Source organism: Mesoplodon densirostris, chromosome 3 (genome assembly GCF_025265405.1).
Source record: "Mesoplodon densirostris isolate mMesDen1 chromosome 3, mMesDen1 primary haplotype, whole genome shotgun sequence".
NCBI classification, from domain to species: domain Eukaryota; kingdom Metazoa; phylum Chordata; class Mammalia; order Artiodactyla; family Ziphiidae; genus Mesoplodon; species Mesoplodon densirostris.
This window is the reverse complement of record NC_082663.1, coordinates 162410659-162434184: the sequence shown is the minus strand read 5'-3', so window position 1 is coordinate 162434184 and position 23526 is coordinate 162410659. Positions and strand designations below refer to the sequence as shown.

The following is a 23526-nucleotide window of genomic DNA, read 5'->3' as shown; positions in this document are numbered from 1 at the left end:
AGGGCCCAGCACAGAGAAAGTTCCCAGCAAAGGCCAGCTATTTGTGTTCTTTTGCTGACTCTTCCCTCTCACCTTCACCCCCTGCCTCCTGATTTACCCTCTGGGCCAAGAAGTCACAAGCTTCTGAACCTGCTTCCCCTCCCTGAGCCTCAAGGCACTCTATCTGTACAACAGAAGTGGTAAGAAGTAACAATACACTTACCCCAGAGGACTGAGAGGGCTGCACAGAAGTTCAAGTGCTTCACAAAGTGCTATTATGGATATGCGTGTGTGTCCCCAGAGTGGACGCCCCTATAGGCCTAATCCAGAGAGTCAGTGAATGCCAGGGAAGCCCAGGGGCACCAGGACCCCAGAGCCCATGGGAAGAGGTCCTAGCCCACAATACTGCAGAGAAGGGCCACCACAGGCCACACAGCTGACCATGAACCGGGAGTTCAGGATTTCAGAGATACCAAGCCAGGACAAACGGAGCCGACTCGGGCCAAAAGGCCTCCTTGAGATCATCCCTTCCAAGGCCCTGGCGTTACGGGCCAGGAAGCAGAGGTGCAGGGAAGGGACAGTGCTTCCTAGGGTCACAGAGGGTTGGTCCCAGATCTGGGAAGATCTCAGGTCCCCTGACTCCATCCAGCCCAGCGCTCCTTCTGCCGTGCTGAGTGACTTTCTAAATGCACACAGCGCGGTTAGTGACTTTCTAATGTCACATTCTCTTTACAGTTCTGGTATTTTTTAAGGCCAGATATGCAATCTCTGTCAGTGACCAACCACTAGCCTCTGAGCCCAAGGCGACAAGCCACAGAAACCCTGGCCGGTGACATGTAGTCATATGAACACGTGAGGACAGCGGGCCCCTCCCACCCACGCCCTGCTCTGTGACCCTGGGCCCTGCACTTCCTCTTTGTAGAATGTTCACTTTCTGACAAGAAGTCACACTCTGAAAAGCCTACAGTCACTCCTTCAGTTCCTCTCTCTCTCTCTCTCTCTCTCTCTCTCTCTCACACACACACACACACACACACACACACACACACAAACTTGGTATACACATACAGGAAATTCACAGCTGCCTTACAAACCTATTTTTGCATTCCCTAGGCCAGGAGTCCTGGCTTAAATGCCACCAGGTCTGAGGAGCTAACTTATGGGGCAAAGCAGCTCTGCCTGTATGAAAAAATGTCATCTTGCACACTTTTCTAAGAACACTGTCCTCTTGGTTATCTGCACTTTCCTCAGTTTCGACAGAGACATGGGAATGAGAAATATATCCTCTCAATTCTACTTTAAGAAAAACAGTGGCAGATATAGAGAACAGACTTGTGGCTGCCAAGGGGGAAGGAAGAATTGGAAGATTGGGATTAGCAGATGCAAACTAGTATGTATAGGATGGATAAACAACAAGGTCCTACTACTGTATAGCACAGGGAACTATATTCAATATCCTGTGATAAACCAGAACGGAAAAGAGTATGAAAAAGAATGTAAATCACTTTGCTGTACAGCAGAAATTAACACAACATTGTAAATCAACTATACAAAAAAAATTTTTTTTTAAAGAATGAAAAACGGTGGCACACACCAATGACATACAGCCCTTAGGCTGAGTACTGGGGACAGTAGGGAGTAGTGAGGTCTGAGGCTAATTAGAGCAAATCTCCACCGAAGGGGCTGTTGCTGCTCAGCCCCAGGCAACTGCTGTCACATCTCCAGGTTGTTCAAGAAAAGTCCAAAGGCCAGAACTTTATGCGCCATCTTCTGACAAAATGCTAGCAGCAAATTTCTAAAACCATCTCGTGTGCCAAACAAAATGTGTCTGTAGGCCCGTTCTAGCAGACACCCTCCTCCTGCCAACAACAAGAGGCCGTGAGTGGCAGAGACACGTAGTTTTCAACCGAGGGCAGTTTTGTCCCCCAGGGGACAACTGGCAACATCTGGAGACGTTTATGGTTGTCACACTGAGTGGGGAGATGGGGGTTCTGCTGGCATCTAGTGGGTAGAGGCAGGGACATTGCTAAACATCCTACAATGGACAGGACAGCTCCCCGTCACATAGAAAATGATCCAAACCCTGATGCAGACCAGACAGAGTCCAAAAGGCTTGGAAGCTACTCTGGGGACCACCATGGGAGTGGGGGGCTGAGGGTGATAGGAGGCCTGCCCAGCTTAGGGCAGCTGCTATTTTCTCTATGGCCACAGGACTTCCACGAAGATTTCAACAGAGGAGGATTCCACAGCTAAGAATGCTGGGAAAGCCCAGGTGCAGACAATGAGAGTTGAGACGTGAGCTGGGGGAGCTGACGGGAGCTGGCCTTCGGGTCAGGAGAGGTGCGTCCAAACCCAGCCTCTGGCCCCTGAGTGTCCCTGGACAAGCTGCTGAGCCTGCCCGCCTCAGTCCTAAGAGGACCGTCCCCAACCTCTGGCCTTCCAGGCTTGGCCAGACCCAAACACCCCTGGCCTGGGCGCATCCCCAGGCGGAGGTCCTGAGATTCGGGCAATGCACGGTGCCGGGAGAGAGGAGTTCCACCACCGTGCTTGTCCTTCCTGCAAAGCCCCGTCCCTGCCGAGCGCTAAAGAGACGCACGGTGACAACCTTCCGCCTAACAGGCAGCACAGGGCCTGGGCTGAGGGCTTTGGCAGGCAAAGGGATTGGGCCAGAACGGAACAGAAGTGGTTTATTTCCTTTTATTTCTATTTATGGCAAGTGGGTCCTAATATTCCATTTCTGGTAATGAGACGGAAGTTTCTTTTTCAATTAATGTAGTTAATTTCTAAAAAGTGAGTCACCTTAAAAAAATATTAACTATCCCACAGGTAGGAGAATGAATGAGGTTTGGGAGAGGCAGCCCTACGGAGAGTGTTACATAAATATTACAGCTCTTTAGTTTCGAGAATGACAAGTTCATACCTGGGGGGAAAATCCAGGGAGGCTCTCCAACTGTGGAGGCCTTCCATGCAAGCAAAGGAGTCAATGCTTTGTTTGGTAGTCAGCAAGGAGATTCCTGGGCAGATAAACTTGTGCAAAACTTTCTGCCCAGACAAAACTTGGGGGCAGAGGGACTTCTGAACTTTTCCTGTGCCAGGGCTCCAGGGGTGGTGGCCAGGCCTGGCTGTGTGCACGTGAAAGGGCTTTCCTCACCCCGTGCTGATTCCTTCATCCACCCTGACATCACCTTTCTTACTGTCTGGGGGTGACACGGATCACAGCGAAGCCTCAGGTAGGTTCATGAGGTGAAAGGCAGAAAAGCCAGAAGAGAAGAGGCTGCCACAAACCAGGGGTTGAGGGTGTAGTGGGAATGGAATGAAAGGACTGTGAGAGGAGGGGAGAGAGAAGCAATGGCATTAACTAAGCACCCACTTTGTGCCAGACACTGCTGCCCATGCCCGACCTCACTTAATCCTTACAATGGGATAGGTTTTGCTACCATCATCCCCATTTTAGGGATAAAGAGCTAGAGACTCAGAGGTTAGCTAAGATCTCAACTGGTGCTACGAGCCAGGACTTGTCCCAGTTCCTCCACTGCAGGGTAGGGAAGACAATGCATGAGACAGACATGGAAAAGAATCAAAGGGACTCAGAAACTAATCAGATTAATGGCCAAGGAAGAGGGCAGATGCTGGACTGCTTGAAACCTCCTTGAGGTTTCCCAACACCTACAATAAGACCACAACCCCTACCTCCCTGACCCCATCTCCTACCACCACCACCCCATCCCAGGCACACCAGCCCCTCACTGCCTTTGAATGCAGTAAGCATGCTCTCACCTCAGGGCCCTTGCACTTGCTGTCCCCTTGATCCTCCCTTGACTGGGTCCTTCTCAAACGTCACCTCCTCAGAGAGGCCTCCTGCTGACATGCACAGAAGGTGGCTTGCCCTGTCCCTAGCCACACCTCTGATTTCATATCCATCGTGGTCCTTATCGTTAACTGAATTATGTGTTTCTGTGCTTACTGGCCATCTTCCCCACCAGACTGTAAGCTCATGAGCACGAGGACTGTAACTCTTGTTCACTACTGAATCCCCAGTCCCTAGAACAGGGCCTAGCACACAGCAGGCCATGACAATCTGGTCTCCTTTCATATGGTTCTCCAGCCACAACAACTTTTGTCTGGTCCTTTAGAGGCTTCACTGGCTCATGCCTCAGGGCCTTTGCACTTCCTATTCCCTTTACCTAGAACTTTCCACCTCTGAATTTTCGGCAGGTCTGCCCTGCATCCTTCCTTTGGGGCCTCAGCTAAAAGGTCACCTCACAAGAAAGGCCTTCCCTATCCATCCTATTTAAAGCACCTGTTCCTGACCCTACCCTGGGAACCTCTATCCCATTTCCCAGTTTATTTTTCCTTCACACACTTATCACTTGCTGAAGTCCTCTCATTTACTTCTTCATTTGCTTCCATATCATCTGCTTCTACCACAAGACTCTGAGCCTAGTGAGGCCAGGGACCTGGCCGATCTGTATCCTCAGGGCTGGAACTGGGCTGGGCACAAAGAAGGAATTCAACAGACACTTGTTTACATGAATAAATGGAGAACCCTGTGGTCTGACAGGGCTGCAGGCTTAATTCCCCCACGATGACCCAAGCTTCTAGAGATAGGAGCCAGAAGTCCCGGGGTGAATAGGTAACAGATCAAGACATAGGGTTTGCTGTCCTGTCAAAAAGGCTGAGGGCAATGAGGGGTCAGGAACCAATCAGAAGGAGCTTTCAAAATCCTCACAGCCTTCAAAGCAGGACTCCACAGCCACCTTCACTTCTCAGCCAGATTCAGCAGAAAGGAAGAGCTTCAGAGGCAGGAAGATTCCTCCTCTCCTCCCTGCAAGCTACCAATAGCTGGAGAATTGATTCGGTCAAAAGCAAGCACATCCTTTCATGTGTTTGTTGGCCATCTGTATGTCTTCTTTGGAGAAATGTCTATTTAGGTCTTCCGCCCATTTTTGGATTGGGTTGTTTGTTTTTTTGATATTGAGCTGCATGAGCTGCTTGTATATTTTGGAGATGAATCCTTTGTCAGTTGCTTCATTTGCAAATATTTTCTCCCATTCTGAGGGTTGTCTTTTTGTCTCGTTTATGGTTTCCTTTGCTGTGCAAAAGGTTTTAAGTTTCATTAGGTCCCATCTGTTTATTTTTGTTTTTATTTCCATTTCTCTAGTAGGTGGGTCAAAAAGGATCTTGCTGTGATTTATGTCACAGAGTGTTCTGCCTATGTTTTAGCTGCATAGCACAGGGAGGTCAGCTTTGTGCTTTGTGTCCACCTAGAGAGGTGGGATAGGGAGGGTGGGAGGGAGGCGCAAGAGGGAGGGGATATGGGGATATATGTATACATATAGCTGATTCACTTTCTTATACAGCAGAAACTAACACAACACTGTAAAGCAATTATACTCCAGTAAAGATGTTTTAAAAAAAAAAGCAAGGGCAACATCAGCCCCAGGGTATGGTCTGTGGGTTGCAGGTGCCCCACTGCCTTCAGTCTCCCCAGGGCAGGGCTGGCCTCAAAAGGGGAGGGGGTCTGCCTGGACCTCCACACCTTCCCTTGCTCTGGACCAGCCCTGGGGGAGCAAAGGCAGGGTCCTGTCTACCGGAGGAGGGAGACACCAAGACATAGAGGCACTAAAATGTGACTGGTAAGAGAAGAGAAAACTAAGGAGCAGAGAGGAGGAAGAGGAGGTAAGTTCCACCTAGAGGTACCAGGGAAGAATTTAAAAGGTCTCATGGAAGAAGCGATGCTCCTGCTGACTCTGCAGATGACGATGCGGAGGGCCTGCCTGCAAGAAGGCACTAGATGAACAAAGGCCTGGAGGTACCACCCGCAAGTAGCTTAGAACAGCTGGAGAAGAGAGGCCTGGGAAGATACTGACAGATGGACTATAATTAGCCTGTGTACCAGGTAACGGGTTTGGAATGTATTCTGGAGAGCTGTGGAAGGGCTTTTCATAGGGCAGTGTGACACGAGTAGGGCCTCTCATCCACAGTCTCTGACATCTGTATGTCTGGGCTTGTGACTAATTCACTGTGTGACTTTGGGTAAATTCCAGACCCTCTCTGGTCTGCAGCTGTCTCATCTTTCAAATGAGATGTTGGCTGCATGACATCCAGCTGTAGCATTCTACGGTTTAGTCAACACTCCTCTGGTGTGGCTCCAGAGGTGTGCCAGAGCCAGCTTTCACTGGCTTGTGAGGACCGATTGTTAAATTTTCAGGAATTTTTGTAAGCTGGTAACAATTGTTTAAAATTGTTATGTTGGGCTTCCCTCATGGTGCAGTGGTTGAGAGTCCGCCTGCCTGTGCAGGGGACACGGGTTTGTGCCCCGGTCCGGGAAGATCCCACATGCCGCGGAGCAGCTGGGCCCGTGAGCCATGGCCACTGAGCCTGCGCGTCCGGAGCCTGTGCTCCGCAACGGGAGAGGCCACAACAGTGAGAGGCCCGCGTACCGCCAAAAAAAAAAAAAAAATTGTTATGTAACCTTATTATTTTAAAAATTGAATTAAAAACAACAAAGATGATAAACACTCAAAACTCATCGCTTCCCTAATTACTTAGCACATTGTAGTGCTCTCTCTACTCTTAAAGTTATCTACGTCTATCCTATCTGTATGGCAGGAATAACTTCATCATGGAGTGCTACTGCATCTCTTCCCAACTCTGTGTCAGTGACCTTTGTTTTAGCTTGAAATTGACCATTGTGGGAATACACCACAGAAACTGGCAGATGCTATAAACCAGGGCTGTTGTTCCCAGAGGGTTTATCGTTAAACATTTACCATCATGTTACTCTGTCTCTGTCTCACTCCCATAAGATGTGTAGGGAAAGAGACCTAACCCTTGAAAAACTTTCCCAGAGGCCAAAATCTGGCTCAGGGCTAGGGGTGGGGGTGGGGGGATGGGACTGTTAGGGGGAGGGGCAGTTATAAACCAAAGGAAATTCATGAGTTCAGCCCAGGGTTTCCCACATTTACTTACTTGGGGGGCCTGGTGTACATCCAGAGCTGCACTGTCTACACTGTCTAATGCAGGAGCCACTAAAAACATGTGGCTATTGAGCACTTGAAATGTGGCTACTGTAGAACAACATGTATCATTTTATTCACTTTTAATTACGTTTAAAAACTGGTACTCGATTCTATTATTGGGATACATTTAAGAACGTTGGAACAACCTAGGGATGTGAATCTACTTTTTCACCTGTAAATTTTATGACATCTAAATACAGGTCAAGCATTTCTAGTGAAAATTTAGCTCCTGAATTGAGATGTGCTATAAGTGTGCAACACATACTGGATTTGAAGGTTTAGAAGGAAAAAAAGGTAAAATACCTTATTAATAATTTTTACATTGATGACATGTCAGAATGATAATATGTTTTATATACTAGGTTATATAAATTATATTATTTAAATTAATTTCATCAGTTTCTTTTTGCTTTAATGTGGCAATTAGAAAATTTTTAGGGAGCTCCCTGGCAGTCCAGTGGTTAGGACTCCACATTTTCACTGCCAAGGGCCTGGGTTCAATCCCTGGTCGGGGAACTAAGATTCCGCAAGCCGAGCAGTGTGGCCAAAAAAAAAAAAAAAAAAAAAAAAAAAAATTCTTTTTTAAATTACATATATGGCTCTCATTATATTTCTATTGGATGGTGCTGGTTTAGAATATTTGGGGTTGTTTTTTCCCCCACTTGCACCATTTGATATTCAAAAGCAGAAGTGGTCATAAGAAACCACTAGAAGGATTTTGCAAAGATTACAAATTCTACAAGAAAATGAGCTAATCTTGTCAGACTGCAGGTAGGGTGGTTTAGTGAGTGACCTCCACCCCATCTGGGGAAAGTCCATCCCTGGCTGCCATGGCTGGGGAAGAGGCCCAGGACACTTGGGCAACAGTTAATTTCTCATCCCAAAGCCCAGCCCCTGAGAGTGGACCCCAGGCCAGGGCTGATTTTGTCAAAGACACCCAAGCAGAAAAACTGGCTCCTGGAGCAGCACAGAAGGCCTGGCCTGGCCACAAGATGGGGCCAAGAATCATCACACAGAAGGAAAGAACCAAAAAGTTGGCGCACCTTCAACCTTATATCTCAGAATGAGACTCCTCGCCTCCGCACTTCTCTACATGCTGTCCCTCAGACTGCCTCTCCTTCTCTCATCCCTTGGAAAACTATGCATCCTTTGAGATCCCGTTCAAATGTTCCTTTCTCTGAACGCTTTCCTGACCAAATGACGTTCCCATCTCACAGCCTTGGACTTGTGGCCTAGTCTATTCTTACCACTTCCTGGTCAGGCTCAGTGCTTTCACTCTTGCCCCCTCAAACCTGACTTCTTCCTAAAATGCAAAATTTGTGTCTCTCCCTGTGAGACTGCCACTGGGTCCCTATTACCTAAAGCAATAGTTCTCAAACTTCAACAAGCATCAGAGACACCTAGAAGGCTCCTTAAAACAGATGGCTATACAACATTGTAAATCAACTATACTCCAATAAAACGTAAAAAACAACAACAACAACAACAACAAAAGAACACAGATGGCTGGGCCCTATTTTAGAGATTCTGATTTAGCAGGTCTGGGCTGGGACCTAATGTTTTGCATTTCAAACAAGGTCCCAGGTGCTACTGCTGATACTACTGGTCCGAGAGGTTGTACTTTGAGAACTACTGATCTATTAAAAGATCAAGTGCAAACTCTTCACCTGGGCATTCAAGGCTCTCCACAACATCGCCTCCTATGACTGCCCTCATCTTTCACCACGTGCTGCCCCAAACCTAGTCCACCCGTGATCCCAACAGGCCACACCTTTCCCGCCTGCAGACCACTGCCCATGCTGATCCTCCTGCTTGAAACCCTCTGTCCGTCTTGATCCACCCAGTTCCAGGGCCACCGTCCTTGATTTCACAATGTCTAAAACCCAAATCTTCAAAAATGAGGAGATGGCACCTTTAAGGGTCTACAAAGTAACAAATACAGGCTATAGAGGCAGGTACAAAAGGGGAGGGTGAGAAATGATTTTGGCCAAAGCAGCAGCCCTGGATAAGAAAGTACCAGCCTAAAGTGACAATTTTGGGACAGAAAATTCTGGTGTATCTATTTAAACAACCTCATCACAGTCACTATCCAGTTACAAATTGTCCTTTTTCTCCATCGGGTTTTCCAGCTCTGCCACTTTCTAGCTGTGTGGCCTGGCAGGGGGGGAACTTACTTAGTATCTTTGTTTCTCACTTTCATCTATAAGATGAGGATAAAGCAACAACCTCAAAGAATGAAGATTAAATGACATAATGCAAGTAAAATGCACAGCAAAAGCCCCAGCACACAGTAAGCTTTCAATAAATGTTAGCTATTGTTGGTATTATCTTTGGACTTGGGAACCTGATGAACTTGGTATCCAGTCACAAACAGTAATGGGAACAGATACATAAAACATGTTTTTCTTAATGGGTACATAATCAGCAATTCATTGAAGATTGTGTTGATGGATAGCAGGATAGATGGATGGATGGATGGGTGTGTGTGTGTGTGTATGTGTTGTAGGTAGGTGGTTTGATGGAAAAACTCATTTGTATAATATCAAAAGTGGCTCTGGGGATTTCCCTGGTGGCGTAATGGTTAAGAATCCGCTTGCCAGGACTTCCCTGGTGGCGCAGTGGTTGAGAATCTGCCTTCCAATGCATGGGACACGGGTTCAATCCCTGGTCCAGGAATACCCAACATGCTGCAGAGCAACTAAGCCCGTGCGCCACAACTATTGGAGCCTGTGCTGTAGAGCCCACGAGCCACAACTACGGAGCCCGTATGCCACAACTTCTGAAGCCCATGCACCTAGAGCCCAAGCCCCTGCAACAAGAGAAGCCACCGCAATGAGAAGCCTGTGCACCGCAATGAAGAGTAGCCCCCGCTCGCCGCAACTAGAGAAAGCCCGTGTGCAGCAACTAAGACCAAACAATGAAGACTCAATGCAGCCATAAATAAATAAATAAATAAATAAATTTATTTTTTAAAAAAAGAATCCACCTGCCAATGCAAAGGACATGGGTTTGAGCCCTGGTCCGGGAAGATCCCACATGCCGCAGAGCAACTAAGCCCCTGTGCCACAACAACTCAACCTGCACTCTAGAGCCCGTGAGCCACAACTACTGAACCCACATGCCACAACTACTGAAGCCCATGCTCCGCAACAAGAGAAGCCACTGCAGTGAGAAGCCCGCGCATCACAAAGAGTAGTAGCCACCCTCACCGCAACTAGAGAAAGCCCGCACGCAGCAACGAAGACCCAATGCAGCCAAAAATAAATAAATTAATTAAAAAAAAAAAAAAGTGGCTCTGTGAGACCGGCTTGGCAATAGACACTTAAAATCTTAAAAATTCTCCTAAAGAGATTCTCAGGCAAGAACACAAAAATTCAAAGATGTCCATCACAGAGTTGCTTATAACAGCAATTAAAATTTTTTTAAAAAGCAACGGCCTAGGGCTTCCCTGGTGGCACACTGATTGAGAGTCCGCCTGCCGATGCAGGGGACACGGGTTCGTGCCCCGGTCCGGGAGGATCCCACATGCCGCGGAGCGGCTGGGCCCGTGAGCCATGGCCGCTGAGCCTGCGCGTCCGGAGCCTATGCTCCGCAACGGGAGAGGCCACAACAGTGAGAGGCCCGCGTACTGTAAAAAAAAAAAAAAAAAGCAACGGCCTAAATGCTCAATAGTCAGAAGACGGAATTCTACAGAAAAAGAAAAAATGAAGATGCAGCTGTTTCCCTAAGACGTGAAAAGTTGTTCTTAATATATCTTAAATACAAAGGGTGAAAAGTGAAGTAACTAGTCTGGTGTAAGTGCATCTTTTTTTAATAACTATGAGTGTGTGTATATGTAGAAAAAGTCTAGAAAAATATATTCCAAATGTTATCAGTGGTTATCTTTGGTGTAAAGATTTGGATGGTATTAATCATCTTTGTTTTTGTTTTTGCTTTTCTGTATACTCTCATTTTCCTCTGATAGCCATATATTTTAAAATTTGTTTAATTTCTTAAAAGAAGCAAAAAATTTTAAAAGGCAGCTCCATGAATCAAGACAGAAGAAATGCATAGGCTCAGCTTCCTGGGCCTCAGCTATGTGACCACGAGCAAGGAGCCTGCCCTCTCTGTGCGTCTGTCCCCTCCCCTTTGGAAAAGGGTGACCAGTACCCTGCCCAGCTCACCTTCCAAGGTGCCCAGAGACAGTGGATGAGGAAAGGCTTTGATATCCACAGCTGACAGTCAGGTGATCGTGGTTTTATTCCCCCCAGTGACATCTAGAAGACTCCCCAAGGAGATGCTCAGAGAAGCAAAAGAAAGCTGGCCTCCATTGCGGGGCAACCAGTTTTAGTGGACAGAGCTCTGGGCGAAGCTGGGGCGCCAAGTTCTCACCCCCCTTGGACACTGGCTTCCTTCATTTCTATGAAATGAGAGGGATGAACTTTGACAGTGGTTTCTAAACCACTCCTTTGGTTTTCTTAAATAACAGGATCCTTTTCTCAAATGAAACACAGATTTCTCCATTAAGCATCAGTAGCTCTGTTCCTCAAAATCAGGCATTCTGTGCAAAAAGAATCAACTTGGAGGCCATTTCGCATTATTTCAAATGGGAAAAATTATAAAGCATGATGTGTCAACTCAAGACTCCCCATTAATTTCCTAAAATGTAACTAACACATAGTAACACTCTCCCTGTACATGATAAACTATCGTGATAGGAGGTCCAATGCTTAAAACATACCCTCTTGGGAATCCCCTGGTGGTCCAGTGGTTAAGACTGGGCACTTTCACTGCCATGGGCCCAGGTTTGATCCCTGGTCAGGGAAGTAAGATCCTGCATGCCATGCCAAAAAAAAAAAAAAAAAAATCCCCTCCTGACCACCAAATCATTATTAACAACCGGTAACTGTGGTAGCACGAGCCTGGGCCGCTCTCTCGGATCCGGCACATTCCAAGATGCCCAGCCCCCACTGACCCTCGCTCCCTTTGCAAACCGTCTACATGTGATTCAGACAGTCTTCCAATTACATCTAGAATTCACGAGACTTCCTGCACATCATTTCATTACAAATGTTATGCTGAGTTTTAGGAACGTAAATATGATGTTTTACGGGCTCAACATTGGCTGAAAAGGGAGTTTGGAAACATGTACCTTCTAGGAAGTTTGGGTTTTATAAACTGAGAGGCATTAGTACTAGAACATCAATGCGGGAGCCATTCTGCAGGGCAGGCTCTCTGAAAACCAGGGCACCCTGGAATTCCTGCAAGGGTGATGCTGAGTTGGGAAGGTGGGGATTGAAGCTGTATCTGCACTGTGCACCTCAAAATATGAGGCTGCTGACGGAGAGTGGGGGCTATTAAAGGGTTCCCTTTAGTGCTGCCATTGAAAGGCATCCCCTTGGAGCAGCCGCAGCAGTAGTAATAACGATGCCACCACACAAATAATAAAACAGCTCACACGCAGCGAACTCTGACATGTGCCAGCTACTCTTCCAAGCACCCATCATAAATTAGCTCATTGAATCCCAGGAACAACTCAATGAGCTAGGTACTGTTATCATCCCCATTTTACAGATGGGGAAACTGAGGCAAGGAGAGGTCAAGAACTTGCCTAGGGTTATCCAAGCAGAGCTGGGATTCGAGGCCAGGCAGCAGAGTTTCAGAGTTCCTTCCCACTCCAAACCACTATCCCTGGCCCCCAAAGTGGGGAGGCTCTGCAGAAAGAGGGGGCAGGGGACCCAGAGCCCCCCAACTTCACCTTGTCCTCGCCCTAGCCCTTGCCCTCAAAGCAGAAGCTGAGAAAGTGCTGAGGCCCTTAGAACCAAGCAGGGTCCGGTGGCACCAGGCCATGGGAGCCAAGGGGGACAGGCGGTGGCACCTTACCCACAGCTTCCAGTCATAGTAGTAGGCTCCCAGGAGCTTCACGATGTAGGGGTGGTCACAAGTGGCTAGGATCTCAATCTCCACGATGTAGTCCTCCAGCTCCTCCTCACTCTTGGTCTCAATTACTTTGGCGGCAGCCAAGGCACCTGTCTCCTTGTTCTTGGCCTGCAAAGTGAGGACACGGAAGGTCAGCAGCCATGGTCGGCAGGAAGCTGACCCCTGGAGGCCAGCTCAGAGAGGCCCACGTGAGTGGGAAACAGAGGCCAGATGTGCAGATGCGGATAAGAGGCTGAAGTAGGAGGTACGCTGTTCTCAACAATGGCCAGTGCTCGCTCATTATGTCAGCTCAGGAGGGCATGCATGAGAAACAATGTTCTGTGGTTAATAATAAATTATTTTAAGTACAGTACACCCATACTGTAGGATAAATAAAAATACAAGAGCAGCATAGATCTAGAAACAGCAACATGGAAAGACTGTTTAGTGTTTAGTAAAAGATCCAAGTCACTGAACAATAAAAGTGGTGTGATGCTTTTTATATAAAAAATGGAAAACTACTCTTTTACAAATGCTCACACATGAACATAAATGCATGGAAAACTCTGGAGAGATATAGTCTGACAGCAGGCTGGGGAGGAGCCTGAAATGGGGACAGATTCAAAGGACACTTTCACTCTCTCTGAACTGTTTTAAAACTTTAGTAGAATGTTTCGTGCATTTATTTGCATCATTCATCATTTCACATACATTAAAAGTAAAATGAGGGACTTCCCTGGTGACACAGTGGTTAAGAATCTGCCGGCCAATGTAGGGGGATGGGTTTGAGCCCTGGCCAGTGAAGATCCCACATGCCGCGGAGCAAATAAGTCCAAGCACCACAACTACTGAAGCCCGCGCGCCTAGAGCCCGTGCTCCGCAACGAAGAGTAGCCCCCGCTCGCCGCAACTAGAGAAAGCCTTGTTTCTCTTCATGGCTGCAGCAACGAAGACCCAAGGCAGCCAAAAATAAATAAATAAAGTAAAATGAAAAGGGTTTTTAGTGCCCACCAGTTACAGTGGAAGTAGTTCCTAGATGCATTTCACCTGGTCATAACAACAGTTTCTTATTTAATGAAAAAGAGAGAATTTCACATGTATGAGGATAGCTATACATTTTTAAAAACGGAAAATAAGTGTTGGTGAGGATGTGGAAAAATTGGTACCTTTGTGCATTGCTAGTGGGCATGTAAAATGGTGCAGTCACTGTGGAAAAGAATTTGGCAGTTTCACAAAAGGTTAAACATAGAACTACCGTATGGCCCAGCAGTTCCACTCAGGTATATTTGCAAAAGAACTGAAAGCAGGGATTTGAGCATTATCTGTACACTAATGTTCATAGCAGTGCTATTCACAAGAGCCAAAAGGTGGAAACAACCCAAGTGTCCAGCAGCAGATGAATGAATAAACAAAATGGGGTACAGTCAGCCCTCCCGCATCCTTGGGTTCCACATCCTCAGATTCAACCAACTGCAGATCAAAAATATTCAGAAAAAAAAAAAAATCAGAAAGTTCCAAAAAGCAAAGCTTGAATTGGCCACGTACCTGGCAACTATTTATATAGCACTGACATAGACTTAGGTATCATAAGTAATCTACAGATGACTTAAAGTATACAGGAGGATGTGCATAGCTTATATGCAAATACTATGCCATTTTATATAAGGGACTTGTGTATCCATGAATTTTGGTATCTGCAGGGGGTCCTGGAATCAATCCTCGTGGGATACTGAGGGAGGACTATATATACATCCAATGGAATATTATTCAGTCTTAAAAAGGAAGGAAATTCTGACACAAGCTACAACATGGATGAATCTGGAGGACATTATGCTAAGTGAAATAAGCCAGTCACAAAAGGTCAAATATTGCATTATTCCACTTAAATGAGGTCCCTAGAGTAGTCAAATTCATAGAGACAGAAAGTAGAATAGAGGCTACCAGGGGCTGGTTACCAGCAGGAATGGGGAGTTAGTGTTTAATGGGTACAGAGTTTCTGTTTGGGATGATGAGAAAGTTCTGGAAATGGATAGTGGAGAAGGCTGCACAAACACTGTGAACATACATAATGCCACTGAATTGTACAGTTAGAATTTGCTGAAACAGTCAATTTTATGTTATGCATATTTCACCACAATTTTAAAAACTGAGAGCGAGCAAGAAGTAACCGTGTAATAGTACAAGCAATTTCACCCACGATGAGCTGGTGCCCAGGAAAAGGGTGCAGGGCCCACTGTTTCCCAGGTGGTCCCGTGAGCCTCGGGGGCCGCTGCTGGGAGCACCCACCCACCATGCTGCTGTGGGTGGTGGGAGATGTCCCGGTGTTAAAAGAGAGCATGCTTTCCTACAACACGGGCCTAAAAGCCAGCCGCTCATTTGCAGCCTTTGAACAGCAGTCTGGTGTGAAAAGCACAGAAAAAATGAGCCACCCTGGACTCCACCGTGGTGCCTTCCTGTGGACAGCACCACACGCCACTCGCCTAACAGGACAACTCTGCCACCTGATCCGCTGGAAACGCCAATGTCTGAGTCGCCCCTGCATGCCCAAGTACCCCTGGGGATGACAACCAGCATTCACATCAGCTCACGTGACACCCCATTCTACAGACTTAGAGAGGGGACGACAGGACTGGAACTAGGGAGGCAGCCCCAAAATGTGAATCTGGGTCCTCTAACTTCCAGGATTCTGAGCACTTTCCACTATCACACAAGGTCGCCCTGTCATCTCCAGAACTCAGAAGCCTCTGAGAACAGATGCCAACACGCAAGAGGACCCCCACAGGGTGCCCTGCACAGGGCACTCGCAATGCAGAGACACAGTGACCCTCCTCCTGGCCTCAAGGAGCTCAAGGGCCAGCTGGAGAGGCCCACCCCTCTACTGCCTGTGGCGAGATGGTGAGCTTATAGGGGGTGGGGGGTGGAAACTGGAAGGGGGCGCCAAGCCCCGCTAGGGAACCTTCCGGAAGGGAGTGATGCCAATAGGCAATTTATACGCTCATTTGTAAATTTACTCCCAGTTTAGGTAAATGTTTCTGCTGACTGAACTGCAAAGTCCCCAGAACCCAAGCAGTGACAATCATGGTTTCACATTTGTCAAGGACCCACTCTGCAAGGGACCCTGGTCCACACTTCAACCTGCGCTAACTCATTTATCTCCTCAACCACCGTACCATGTAGGTGCGATTATTATCTCCTGTACAGATGAGGAGACTGAGGTAGGGTCCCGGCGACTTGGGGGACAGAGCTGATGTGGAACGCTGGCAGCCCTGCTCCCGGGTCTGCACTCTTGGCGGCCACAGTGTATGGAACCTTCCATATCTGGCCCAGGAGCTCCGTTCGGGGAAGGGAATTTCATGAGAGGCCATTCCCCTGAGGTCAGTCCCTGTCCTAGAATTCACGCTGCTCACTCGGCTCTACCTGGGTGGGGTCCTCCCCCCTGAACTCAGTTTAGAAAGCTTGTTCAGAATGCCTTAGAAACTCAGATTTAACATTTGGGCTCTCTCTCTGTCTCTCTTTCTCTCTCTCACGCACACACACACACACACACGCACACGCGCACACACATGTAACTGACGATGTGCCTGCCTTTTCATTTCTTGTCTCTCTCTCATGCACACACACACACACGCACGCAAACACACATGTAACTGACGATGTGCCTGCCTTTTCATTTCTTGTCTCTCTCTCTCGCACACACGCACACGCACACACACGCACACGTAACTGACGATGTGCCTGCCTTCTCCTTGTCTCTCTCACGCACACACACACACGCGCACACACACACACACGCACATGCACACACACGTAACTGACGATGTGCCTGCCTTTTCCTTTCTTGTCTCTCTCGCACACACACACACACACGCACACGCACACACACATGTAATTGATGATGTGCCTGCCTTTTCCTTTCTTGTCTCTCTCTCTCGCACACACGCACACGCACACACACGCACACGTAACTGACGATGTGCCTGCCTTCTCCTTTCTTGTCTCTCTCACGCACACACACACTCACGCACACACACACGCGCACACGCACACACACGCAACTGACGATGTCCCTGCCTTCTCCTTTCTTGTCTCTCTCTCTCTCTCTCGCACACTCACACACACACACGCACACACACACGCACACGCACACACACACGTAACTGACGATGTGCCTGCCTTTTCCTTTCTTGTCAAGCTGATTTTCTTCTCTCCCACTAGAGGACCATCAAAGCGCCCTTCCACACTGTACAGTACTCACGCTCCTCCTCCTCTCCAAATCCACAGAGACGTGAAGGCCCACTCTGCTCCTTTACAGAGAAGACAGGAGCGGGCTTAGTGGGTGGCCAGCGCTAGGGCCAGGTGACCAAGGCACCCACCCACCCTGAACATGCCCTCCCAGCCCCCAGCCACAGCAGCACAGGGAGAGCTGGGTTCACCTTCCACTCCTGAGAGCTGGTGAAGGAGGCTGCAGCCACCTTTTCCTGGGTTTCCTTAAAAGGACTGTTTTCTCCTGAAGGTAGGCGAGGCCCAGGCGGGGACCGTTTTCCAGGAGTGCACAAAACCTGGTTTGCCCTCCATCCTGAAAGGCAGCGCTGACCACAGGGCCCAGCCTCTGGCGGGGTGCCAGCACCAACACAGAGGCTCAGCCCCTGCCCAGCGCCTCACTCAGAGTTCACAGAGACCCAGGGTCTGCCAGAAAGGGGTTGGTAGCAATCGTGGTACATAAAGTGACTTGGCCAAATTAAATTCTCTAAAAACCTGGTTAAGGCAGTGTCAACTGAAAAAAAAAAAAAAAAAAAAAGCACAACATGAGAGTTGTGGGCTAAGTTCTTTTTTTTTTTTTTTTTTTTGCGGTACGCGGACCTCTCACTGTTGTGGCCTCTCCCATTGCGGAGCACAGGCTCCGGACGCACAGGCTCAGCGGCCATGGCTCACAGGCCCAGCCGCTCCGTGGCATGTGGGATCTTCCCGGATCGGGGCACAAACCTGTGTCCCCTGCATCGGCAGGCGGACTCTCAACCACTGCGCCACCAGGAAAGCCCTGAGCTAAGTTTTATTTGGGGCAAGACGAGGACTACAGCCCAGGAGACAGCATTTCAGATAGCTCTGAGAAACTGCTCCAGAGAGGTAGGGAGGAAGGTCAGTATACATGCGATTTGGGTGAAGGGGGAATACATGCAATCCAGCACAGTTTTTGCAGGTTTCTGCTAGTCTTGTGAAGGTTCCTGCTAGTCAAGAGGAGCAGACGTCACCATGAAGGATCTTAGTGCTTCTCTAGATATGAGGAGATACAAGAATTGGGCTCATAAAATCGGCTCCTGAAAATATCTAACTATCTGAAGACCTGTTCTGCCAGTTTTTCCCAGTGCACAGAGCGCCTCATCTCTGCTCTCCACCCTGAATTCCTTTCAGGGAGTGTTGAAAGTCAGCAGCCGCAGCAGCTCATGATTTAATCCTTGTAGAGGTAGATGGCAAGTGCCAATTTGTAGGTGACGGCAGCAATCTATCACCTTGAGGCCACAGAGAACGTAATGACGGCTGATGATAAAAACAGCTAACACTGTCTAAGCACTCACTGTGTGCTGCAACAGGCCCTGAGTGGAGTTTCTCATTGCATCCTCAAGGCAGCCCTTAGAGACAAATATCAGCATTCCCAATTTACAGATGAGGAAACTGAGATTCAGAGAGGCATGGTGAGTGACTCAGGTCACACAGCAAGTTGGAAGGTGAAGGCTGAATACAAACTCAAGCCTGCCTGGCTCAAAGAGCCTGAGCTCCAAATCACTTCCCAGCACGCACTTCTTGGCAAGTGCCCAGTGTTCCCTGCTCCATCTCCCTTTGCTAAAGCCAATAGCAACCTCTCAGTGTCAGAGCGCTTGGCAGCTGCGGAGGACTGAAACTCCCAGGATTTAATCTGCCCACGAGTCATTAAGGCAGGCGCCAGCCATCATGTCCATTTTCCAGATGAGCAGACTGAGGCTCAGAGAGCTATCAAGACCCACCCAGGATTGTGAGCTATGGTGGTCTCCTGACTCCCAGTCCCATGTTCTCTTTACTACACTAGGCTGGCAGGAATCAGCTTAATTCTATTCATTCATTCATTCAACCATTATTTACTGAGTCCATATTATGTGCAAGGCACTTTTCTAGTGAAGAGTTTCTGCCTAGAGGGAGAATCAGCAGGTTGGAATCATTGCCCTCCCATAGCATAATTCACCCTTCCCTGATTTGTCTCCAGAGGAGCCAACCCACTCTCATTCCCAGTCCCTAAGCCGTAACGGGGCTGATTCCACCACCATATCTAGAAGCAGGTGGGTGACTTATGCCGGCCAATCAGAACACTGCATTCCCTCTAACCACAGTGATTGGTTCAGGGATAGACACGTCATCAAGTCCGCTAATGAAATGCAACCTCAGAACAGGTGCTGCCCCAAGCCGTCCTTTACTGCTAGCCTCCAGCACTGCCTACCACAGTCCTGGAGCTTCTAGGTCATCGTGCTCCCAAGGGGAGCCTGAAAATGAAACTAGCCCCGAAGTAGCAGAGCCTAGAGAGGGCCCGAGAGGACACTGCTAGATCCCCTCAATTAATTTTTACAATAGGGTGGTGTTGTTATTAAGAGCCTCATTCTATATATGTAAGAAAACTGATGCTCAGAGCGGTGAAGTCACTTGCTCAAGGTCACACAGCAGGTAAAACAGCAGGGCTGGGAGTTGAATTGGGGCCTGTGTGGCTTCAAAGTCCATGACCGCTTTGCCAGAGGTGACTGTAAATTCTGCCAAGGTCCTTTCTGGGCCTCTGCATCCCGCTCTGTGCAGTAGGAGAAAGGGGAAATGATAACCAAGCTCTCTCCAGGGTCTGATGTGAGGGCATCTTGGGGAGTGGGTGGATTACTGGAAAGCTAAGGGTGTCCACGTGGACGGGGCACCCACGGGAGTTGATAGGCAAGAAGTCATATAAAGAACAAGTGGCCGTCTGTGGCCTCTGACGTCCGTCTCTCCCACCGGCTGAGGCAACACTGGGGTCCAGCAAAAGACGGGGGGAGCGCCCACCCAGCCCTCCACTGCTGGCCGGCAATGACTAACGCCTCAGCCCACACCCTTGAGAGCACACACACAGTGGCCACTGTGCTTTCTGCCCAGGCACCTCTGTGGGAACAATCTTCCTCCTTGTGCGGTGTGGGGCCCAGCCCGAAGGAGGTGGGAACAACCCTCCCAGAAGAAGCCCTGCCCCACCCAAAGGGCCCAACCAGCCCAGTCAGGGACTGGGAGCTTCCTGAAAGTCAACCACACAGAGACGGCCAGCTGGGCACAGCCCCCAGGCCCTCCTCTTCCCTCCTGGCTGCAGGCTGATCACTCTGTCCCTCCCTCCTCCTCCAGGGAAAGGGCTGATATCACAGAACTCAGGGACCAGAAGGAACGTTAGCCGCCCCTCCTAAACCCCAACTCCCAATTCCCAGTCTGCAGATGGGGAAACTGGGTCTGTGAAGGTCACGCAGTGCCTGGAGTCTGATCTGGGACAGCTGCCTTATCTGCAGAACCAAAACAGAGTAAATGAGAGAGCAAAAGCAGAAGGGCCTGGGAGGGCGTGTTGCTGAGGCACGGCTCACTTCAGGCCTGGGAGGCGGTGGAGCTGCCTGGAAATGAATCCTAAAACGGGGCAGCAGGGGAACTGGCCAGCATCCATTTTCCCTTGAGGATTCACAACTCCAGTTCCCTTTGGGAGCCGTCTCTCTTTCAGTCTCAGTGCGAGGGATTCATGAGGCGCTGCTGAGCCCACCTGGTCCTGGCACACAGCCCAGCCCAGCCCAGCCACTCAGTCCTGACCCTCTCAGTCACAGCCAGTGGCAGGCCAACAGGGTCGTACCTGAGTGGTCTTTTGGTTTGCTTTTGGGTTTGTTTGGTTTTTTTGTAATTATCAGCAATAAGTTTTTTCTTTCTCTGGGGTTGCTAAACTGGCAGAACAGAAGGCTGGAGGGTCTCGTAGCCCACCTTGCCACCCCTTTGAAGAGCCTGCTTGAGGGTGAGGCCAAGACCAGGGAAGACGAGACAAGCCACAAATGGAGGAGGGCAGGTGCCGAGGGTCTGCGCACACCCGGAGCCAGCTGATCTTGAAGGTGGGATCTGCCCTTAGACTTTCCTCAGGGAGCCAACAAACTCCCTTTTGGATGACTGTCATTTGCACCAAAAAAGGAAATGAGCTCCCCAATGCTGAGGTTATTCCAGCAGAGAGCAGACCTCTAGGGAAATACTTCACCAGGCAACACCTGCGTAGTGAGATGCTCTTCACTCCCAAGAGCACCATGACCTACAAAGTGACCTTCACTGAGGCCTCTCGGAGGACCTGACTGATAATCTAGGATCAGGGACCCAGATGGGAAACGTGGTTACTAACGGGCCACAGGCAGACAGAAACCATGGAATTCTTCTGCCAAAAGACTCTTCCCTCCAAAAAGCGGAGATCACTTTACGCGTATTAAATTAACAAAGCAAGGGACTTCCGCAGTCCAGTGGTTAAGACTCTGTGCTTCCAATGCAGGGGGCACGGGTTTGATCCCTGGTCAGGGAACTAAAATCCCACATGCCACAAGGTATGGCCAAAAAAAAAAAAAAAAAGGCAAGGAAAAATGACCACCTCTACTGCTGGTAACCAAACAGGTGGTAAAATGCATAAACTGATGACTGACAAGAATATAAACAGATTCAGTCTTGTAAAGATGAAAACTGGCAGTAGGTTTCCAGAGCCTTGAAAACAACTTTTAAGCCTATTAGCCCTCATTCCTGAGAATGTAAGGCCAGGAAATAATTCCACAAAAGACAACAGAAGACATGTACTAGGATCACATTCACATTAGCCCACAATTATGGCAAAAAAGTGGAAATAACGTAAATGTTCAACTATAGGATGATGTTTAACTTAGCGGGATATTAAGCAACCCTTTAAAATGATAACTAGGAAAATAATATAGTAATGAGAAAAAATAATTAAGCCATAATAAGCAAACAAAGCTGGATACTAAAATGGTAGCTAAGCTATAACTCTGGGAAAACTGTGTGTGCCTCTGGACAGGGAGGTGCTGAGACACAGCATGAGGAATGCAAGTGGTTTCTAAAGGTAATTTTCACCCAGTGACATCTGGCAATTACCCACAGGGGGCCCGGTGAGGACAGACTGGGGTTGGGGCACAGAAATTGACCAGTTCATCCAGATCTTGCCTTAAATGTTTCCAGAGATGGGCACCCTCTCCTCTCGGAAACTCACTTGAGCTGTGCTGTCCAATATGGTAGCTACTAGCCCCATGTGGCTATTTCAATTACCTGAAATTAAATGCAATTTAAAATGTAGTTCCCCGGTTACATTAACCACACTTCAAGTGCTTAATAACCACATGTGGCTAGTGGCTACCATACTGAATAGAGCAGATACAGAAGTCTCATCACCGCAGAAAGTTCTGGTAAATGGGCAGCTTTGCACTCAAGGCTGCACCTGGCAGAAAAGGCATTCTCACAGAGGTGAGGGAGCATCTAAAACACTCCCAGATCCAGCCTCAGAAACATGCATTTCTTTCTCTAGGAAGAAACAAAGGGCTTGAGCGCAGAAAGTGGGTAGAAGAACATTGGGTGGTGATCATATGCTCCTGAGGTCGCCTAGCAACCTGGGGGCGCAGCAGGTGTGAGGAAAGGCTCTCAGCTGACCTGTCAGAGGAGCAGCCCAGGCGGGTGGGTCAGAGCTGAAGAATGGAGCAGTCAAGGCGAAAAGTTTCTGTTTTCCCCATCCCCTTGATTGACTCTGGACGCTGGGCCAGGCATGTGTCAAATGAGGTTCAGGCCACTGGAACCAAGAAGAGGCTTGGTTTGTGCCCCCCACAATATACAGCTGTGGTATCCGTGCCTGAACACACTTAATCTTTGCGTGGTGACAATGGTTACCCATCGCAGGAAAGGCTTCAACTCTATTAAGGGAGGAAATCGGGCCCCGGAGGAAACCAGGGTCACAGCAGAACCGGCTACGTGCAGGAGAAGGGCCCAACGTCAACTCAGACAGGGTGGTCTGAGGGCTGCGGACAGGATGGGTGGCAGATATGGCCTTGGGCTCAGATGCTGCCACCGCCCCCGGGCTGGTGGGCATGAGTGGGCGGGCAGAGTGGAACCATAGGCACCACATGCCAAGAAGAAAAAGGCCTGCTGAGGCCTCCTATGGCCTCTTGAGGCAGAAGGAGCGCCCCACCTTAGCCAGCACGGGTCCACGAGGGATGCAAAGTACTGCCACCTCCTCCTATAGAAAATGAAGGCCCAGGTAGAGAAGGTGACTTGTCCCAGGTCACACAGCTAGGAAGTGGCGGCCAGGGTTCGACTCGGCTCCAGCTCTCTGCCCAGTGCTCTTTCCCTCAGAAGCTCTCCAGAGGGCAATCTCCAGGGGCTCCCACCCAACTGCTGTGCGTGCCAATCCCCCTTTCCCACGTCTCCCTCTGTTGCCTTTAACCAGAGACCCTCTTAGGGCAAACCCTCAATGGCTCCCTGCTGCTGACCCGATCAAGCCCAAGTTCCCTGGCCCAAAGCCTCGGTGACCTGCCCCTTTCACTTTTCCAGGATCCCACTGCTCCCCTGCATTCACCTCCTGGTACAGCCAGTGC

General features: G+C 48.8%; 1 protein-coding gene across 1 annotated transcript in view; it reads right to left on the bottom strand.

Moving 5' to 3' along the window:
* STK10 (serine/threonine kinase 10) overlaps positions 1-23526 on the bottom strand; it is a 131883-nt gene that overhangs the window by 93630 nt on the left and 14727 nt on the right. Inside the window, exon 2 of the mRNA XM_060094947.1 lies at positions 12864-13028. Coding sequence (XP_059950930.1) covers positions 12864-13028 — 165 coding nt within the window. The remainder of the gene's footprint in view (positions 1-12863; positions 13029-23526) is intronic.